Source organism: Plectropomus leopardus, chromosome 19, assembly GCF_008729295.1.
Source record: "Plectropomus leopardus isolate mb chromosome 19, YSFRI_Pleo_2.0, whole genome shotgun sequence".
Taxonomy (NCBI): Eukaryota; Metazoa; Chordata; class Actinopteri; order Perciformes; family Serranidae; genus Plectropomus; species Plectropomus leopardus.
Window position 1 is genome coordinate 10174146 of NC_056481.1, and position 5558 is coordinate 10179703.

Genomic DNA, 5558 nt, shown 5'->3' on the forward strand with positions numbered 1-5558 from the left:
GCCTTCCTGTCATGTCGATGCCTGCACTTTAGCTGGGGACAAATAAATTAAATTAGACTGATGTAAAGCAATTTGGGGTCATACCTGAGAGCAGAACTACAATACAGTCAAAAATAACTCCCTGAATCGAGACTGAACATTTGCTTTCATGCTTTTGTTGAGATTGGACAATGTTTTCTAGACAAAGTGTACCATTGCTATAAATACACCTTTCTTGAGTGTCTCACATGTCACTCGGTGTCTCAAGTGTTACGTCATGGAAGATTAAGGTAATAGGCTTTCCTCCACGCAGTCCATGTCCTGCCCTCACAGGCCTATTTCACATGCTCCTCCAGGAATATGGACACCTTTTATGCCGCATTACGTATCGCGTTGTTTTTTTATGTCATCACCCCTGGATCATCGACTTGTCTGACCGGTTGCTCCTGCACAGATGACAGCTTGGGAAGGTAAGTGACCGCTGAAACTATGCACATTCTTTTAGTAGGTTATTGTTGTTTTAAATGTAACCTGCTGACCAAATTGTCCTAAAAACGTCAAACACTATGCAAAAATTTGATCAGATAGTGCTCATAAGTAGCTTTCAAAATAAAGTATACACTTCTCTTGTCTGAACACATCTCATTTTACCATTCTAGGTCTTTACTTTGCATGGAAACCTCCATGGGACGAATCCCAGATGACATCCCACATGATTTCACTAAAATACGAATTGAAAACTGCCACCTGACTGAGTTACCTCAAGGATCTTTCTCAAAAGTTAGTGCCTTGGAGTTCCTCTGGCTGAATTTCAATGAGATCACCCTGATGAACATCAAAAGCCTTGAGGGGCTGGCCAACCTGACTGAGCTCAGGCTGCAAGGGAACAAGCTGACTTCAGTAACATGGACAGCGTTTCAGGACACGCCGAAACTGAAGATATTGGACCTGAAGCACAATCGACTAGATGTTCTTCCTGAACATGCTCTGAGACACTTACCTGCACTGACCTATCTAGATTTATCCTTCAATCAGCTTACTGTCATATCGAAAGATGTCTTCACTAATTGGCCTCTTTACCAAACAGCAGCAAAAGCGTGGGGGAAAGAAGGGCTGGTCTCCAATGTGGTTCTGGCGCTGCATGACAACCCCTGGTTGTGCGACTGTCGCCTTAAAGGCTTTGTTGAATTCATCAGGGCCGTCAGCCCTCCCATCATTCTAATGAACTCTTATTTGGTGTGCTCTGGCCCCGCCTCAAAGGCTGACAAGTTTTTCCACGAGGTTCAGTTGAAAACATGCATGAAGCCGGTGGCCTCTGCCCCAGAGACCAACATCACTTTACCTCTCGGAGCAAATGCAACACTTACGTGCTTAGCAAAGGCCAGACCCGGCCCGACCATTCGGTGGATGTACAGTCTGAAGATTATAAGAGGATTTGCTGGTAAGATTTTTTTTATTACTATCATCCATTAAACTGTTGTGAACCTGCTCCAAGAGCACTTAGTGTGTTGAACTTGTGCTGCATCTGCTTCATGAAAAGAAACAAGTACAATAGCAGTGTTGCCTTATGTCTTTTTTTAGATGTCAACAAGCCCCTGATTTAAATGTTTTCTTATCTTCTTGCAGCTACAGAGACTCACATAGACGAGGAGACAGTCACTTCCCAGCTAGTGATCCCCTCTCTTCGCCTGGCAGACCGAGGACTCTACACCTGCATAGCCAACAACTTCATTGGCAACTCCTCTGTCGGCATCGTGGTTAACATCAGCGCCTCAAACTCCTCTGCCCCTCTGCCTCCACCTGTCCCCATGTTGTCATCAGATGAGGACGCCTACATTGACATCCGCATCGCCAAGCAGACAGTTTACGGTATCACCCTTGAGTGGTACGCAGCAACCGATAACCCAGCGGAGACCTGGTTCACCATCCACTTTGGCAAATATGATTCACCCAAAAAGGAGATGATCTACATCGGCCCCGGCATCAACAGCTACTCCGTCAGCGACCTCCTTCCTGTCACCAAATACGAGGTGTGTGTGTCCTTGAAGAACCATCCACCGAGGGAGGGCCAGTGCATCGTTTTCGTGACAGGAAGTGACATCAGTGAGCTGGAGCAAAGAGAGAGGCTCATCCATATTATCGTCATTGTGTGCGCCATGGTGCTTGCAGTGCCGGCCGGCATGTACGCCTGCACCACGGAGGCCCGGTTCAGCTGCGTGGATCGCTGCGTGAAGCTGTGGAAGAAGCGCAGGCTGCACGGAGATGATGTGCAGGGGACAGAGAGGCAGGGAACATTTGATAGCCTGCAGGCGGGCAGTGAGGAAGGCCTGTGCAGAGACTTAGAGGAGAAACCCAAAAAGAGGCGGAAGTCTGAAGACAGGTGCAAAGGGGGAAGTGCAGCTCATCTGTACTAGTGTCAAAGTGAAAAAATGTACATACATGTGTATTTGTAAATAGTGGTTTAGCGTAGCCCCAGTTTGCTCTTCTGCATTTGAGTCACAGTGCTAAGCATCTGATTTTCTGAAAAATAATTCTCGTTACTATGAAGGTATATCCAGAATTCTCAAAGACTCGTCCAACCATCTGGATGAAAAAATACACAAAATTTTGATCTCCTTAACTAAGATGTGACTATCTTTGTCATTCAGGTAGCCAGAAATGACATCTTTTTGCTCTTTTTTTTACATCACAAAAACATTAATGTTTTGTGTAATTCAAAGTAAAATTCAAAGACACAGAAAACATTTTCAATTTTGATTTACAGTTTTAATTTAGCAAGGACATCTGTCATCTCCAGCTACCATTTTTGTTTGGATTAGGAAAGAATTTATCTGAGAAGTCTTTAGGAATTATGGAAATACAGAAAAACAGTATGTTTTGTTGAATGGTTTTTCAAAGACTATTTTGGGGGAAATTGGATAATTGCTGTATCACAGTGACTTGAATGTAGGACTTGTACATGAGAGGCAGTGTGGTTATTCTTAGTATAGTCATCCTGTAAATATATATTGCAAGCTGTCAACGCAAGGTGGAGATGCCTTTTTTTCTTACTAAAAGAAGAATTTGCTAATATCTTTGTTAATATACATGTACAAAAAAAGTTTGTGATAAAATGCATTTGATTTTTCTTTTGGTTTCAGCTTTTTGTCTTAATGTTTTGATACTGAGAGCAAAAATCCCAAACTTTCTAATGTAAATAATTAATACTTTGTACAGTTATTCACTATAAACTTTCACCTAACTAAATTGTAACTATGTGCTGGTTAAGAAGATGTCAATCCACTTTGTGTTGGAAAAAATGTATTTTTTTTATTGTTTTTCTTACCACAGACTCCAGATTTGCTGTCATGTAATGGAATGAAACGATATTTGATGTGGATTAAAGGGAAATCAGAGACGAATGCTGAGACATACTCTGATTTTTTAGCACAATCACTCAGAGGATTTGTTACATAAGCTGTGTTTTCCCGTGCATTTATACATACACTGGTAAGCAGATTAAAGTGATTTTCTAGCTGAGTCCTAGTCAGCAGGACATGATATTTCCATTTAATGACAGTTCCAAGCTCTCTGTGTGTCTCTATATCATTTGAAAGCAAATAAGGGGATATTTATTTCATTTGTGAAATGCAAATTATATTTAAACAGATATATTTCAATATAATCATGAATATATGAATATACATTTTTGTTAGTTTTACATGAATGATGTTTCATATTGTAGTCTGTCAAAAAAGTAATGTCCAAAGTACATATTGTAGTATGCCGGAAAAAACGTTGTTGTAAAGTATTTTGAAAAGGTATAACATGTTATATTATAGTATGGCGAAAAAGGTCCTAATGTAGGGTGTTGCAAAAAAGAAAGTCATAGTATGGTATGCTGTTAATATAAAAAAAGTCATACTATAGAGTGTATAAAAAAACTGTAGGACTTAGTATAGTATGTTGAAAGTTGAAAGTTCTAGTATAGCATTGCGAAGAAAAAGTCACAGTTAAGTCGTTCTATAGCATGTCGTCCAAAATTGTATTCAGCCTAGGGCTGGGTACAGTGTACATGTGAAACAGTAACAGTAGCTGGAATTTGGATCCTGTAAACTTTGTTACCTTTTTACGATACTTTACTCTCTCTGTACTAACAAAAATGTAATTTCAGTTTAAAAAAACAGGTCAAAACTTCAAGTTGTTGGGCGAAAGTGAAGGGAGAGTTTGTGACATTACATGCCGCCTAGGTTCTAAGATGTAGATAAAGACATTTGCTCAGTGCCTTTTTTAATCACTTTTTATCATCAACCGTGTTTGCTTGCTATTATCAGGGAAAAAAATAGACTTGAAGCGTAATTAAATGCATCAGGTTGCAGTTTCACTTGTGAGATGTGTGGGAAAGGTTTCCACCGGGCACCACTGCGCCATGTTCTGGCTGCCTCTTGGCTTTTGTTTTTTCTGTCCTCCAGTGGCTGCACTTCTTAGTAGTAAAACGCAATTTGGTTGGTATCCTTACAACACAGGTTTATTACCCAACCCTATTTGTGTCTGATCACTGATGGTCATATTTTTCTCCAGGTGCTGCTGCAAGACAGTAGGAGGGTCCAGCTGGACCACTGGGATGGAGATGATGGCATGTCAGTTATTTATCATGGACACACGCTCACCAATATGATACCCTTTAAGGTAAGAAATGCATATGTATTATTAAATTCAGAAAAGAGATGTCAATTGATTGAGTAAAAAAATCAATCACTGGCTCTCCTTACTTTCTTGGTTTTCAGTTGTTTTTGTCATGCGATAATATGCTATAATGCTATATTATGTGGTTTTTAGCTGTTTTTTGGATGTCATATTTTGACCTTTTTCATCATACTATACTATGACCTGGTCATTTATCCAACATGCTATATTATGATGTTTTTGGATGTTTTTTCAACATGCTTTACGATGACATGTCTAAACATGCTATGCTATTTGGTTTTCAGCTCTTTTTTGGGCATGTCATATTTTGAAATTTTTCGACACACCAAAGTTTGTCTTTTTCTTAGTTTGTTTTCAAACATACTATGTTATGATGTTGTTGCCATTTTTTCGACATGCTATACTTTGGCATATCTTTACATGCTATACTATGTGGTTTTCAGCCCTTTTTTGCAACTTTCTTTGCTATGGCAGTCTAGGCACGCTATTTTATGCTGTTTTGGGGTGTTTTCAGCTTTTTTTTTTGGACATGTCATATTTTAACATTTTTCCATACAGCCTTTGTGGTCATTTTTTCAACATGCTGTTTCATGGTGTTTTTGTCCGTTTTTGCAACTTTCTTTGCTATGGTGAGTCTCAGCACGCTATTTTATGCTGTTTTGAGGTGTTTTCAGCTGTTTTTGGGACATGCCATATTTTGACCATTTTCCATACTATAGCCTTGCGTTTTTATGTCATTTTTTCAACATGCTATTTCATGTTGTTGTCCGTCTTTACAACTTTCTTTGCTATGGCGAGTCTCAGCACGCTATTTTATGCTGTTTTGAGGTGTTTTCAGCTGTTTTTGGGACATGCCATATTTTGACATTTTTCCATACTATAGCCTTGCCTTT

At 39.7% G+C, this 5558-nt stretch overlaps 1 protein-coding gene across 1 annotated transcript; it reads left to right on the forward strand.

The window, feature by feature from the left end:
- Positions 1 to 339: 339 nt before the first annotated feature.
- LOC121959182 (leucine-rich repeat, immunoglobulin-like domain and transmembrane domain-containing protein 2) lies at positions 340 to 2393 on the forward strand. The gene is made up of 3 exons (XM_042508393.1): positions 340 to 449; positions 639 to 1420; positions 1606 to 2393. Exons 1-3 carry the CDS (start codon positions 340 to 342, stop codon positions 2391 to 2393), a joined length of 1680 nt encoding a protein of 559 aa, XP_042364327.1.
- Positions 2394 to 5558: the final 3165 nt, after the last annotated feature.